The following is an 823-nucleotide window of genomic DNA, read 5'->3' as shown; positions in this document are numbered from 1 at the left end:
CGCCCCCCGCTGCTCCCGCCGCTCTGTTCACCCCCTCTGTTCCATGTTCCACCCCCTCTGCCCCACCCCCTCTCTCCCTCTCAAACCACCGCCAGACACCACGCTGTCGGAGCTGAACGCCAGCCTGCTGCGGGAGGAGGAGGGCCTCGTGCCAAAGCGCGGCCTCGTCACCACCTACTCGGGCGGAGGGGGCGGCCCGCTGGGCGGCAGCGCGCAGCTCAACGACGGCCAGGCCTTCACGCTGCACATAACAGACGTGCGCAGCTGGGCGCGCTCGTGCTTGCGCGCTCTCTTGCCGGCGCAGCTGGCTTGGGGCGGGGGCCGTCTCCCTCTAGGCAACGAGTGTGCCTTGTGGCGGGACAGCTAGCCCTCGGTCTCCGTCCAGGCTCGCCTGTGTTGCACCACGCAAAACACAATATCCAGGGGGCAATCAAGGCCTGAGGTTGTAGCGGCGCAACCCGCCATCCTTGACCAACTCAAACCCAGCTCACGCCAAACAAACCTGAATCCCGTGCAGGAGCTGCGGCGGCTGTACGAGAGCACCCTGCTGGCCCAAGTCGAGCAGGCGGCCATGGACCAGCGCCTGGCGCGGGGGGCGGTGACCAGCGCGGTCAAGGGGCCGCTGCGGCCGCGCGACGGCGCGCTGGCCGCGTCGCGCCACATCAGCGCGGCGTTCGCGGCGGCGCTGGACGAGGCGGAGCGCAACCACGCGTCGCAGGTGTGTGTGTGGGGGGGGGGGGGCAGGGGGCGCGGCACTGTGATGCTTTGCACTCATCACCGCCGTATTGCTGACAGTCCCTTGGCTCCCAGCGCTGAGCGGACG

General features: G+C 69.7%; 1 protein-coding gene across 1 annotated transcript in view; it reads left to right on the top strand.

The window, feature by feature from the left end:
- Positions 1-816, top strand: part of MNEG_15080 (putative Meckelin) — a gene marked incomplete at both ends in the record, with an annotated part of 3,684 nt that extends 2,868 nt beyond the window's left edge. Inside the window, 3 exons of the mRNA XM_014036449.1 lie at positions 96-256; positions 518-718; positions 796-816. Of these exons, the coding sequence (XP_013891903.1) occupies positions 96-256; positions 518-718; positions 796-816 (383 nt within the window). The remainder of the gene's footprint in view (positions 1-95; positions 257-517; positions 719-795) is intronic.
- Positions 817-823: the final 7 nt, after the last annotated feature.

Source organism: Monoraphidium neglectum, assembly GCF_000611645.1.
Source record: "Monoraphidium neglectum strain SAG 48.87 unplaced genomic scaffold scaffold05011, whole genome shotgun sequence".
Lineage (NCBI taxonomy): Eukaryota > Viridiplantae > Chlorophyta > Chlorophyceae > Sphaeropleales > Selenastraceae > Monoraphidium > Monoraphidium neglectum.
This window is presented reverse-complemented; position numbering and strand designations above follow the sequence as displayed.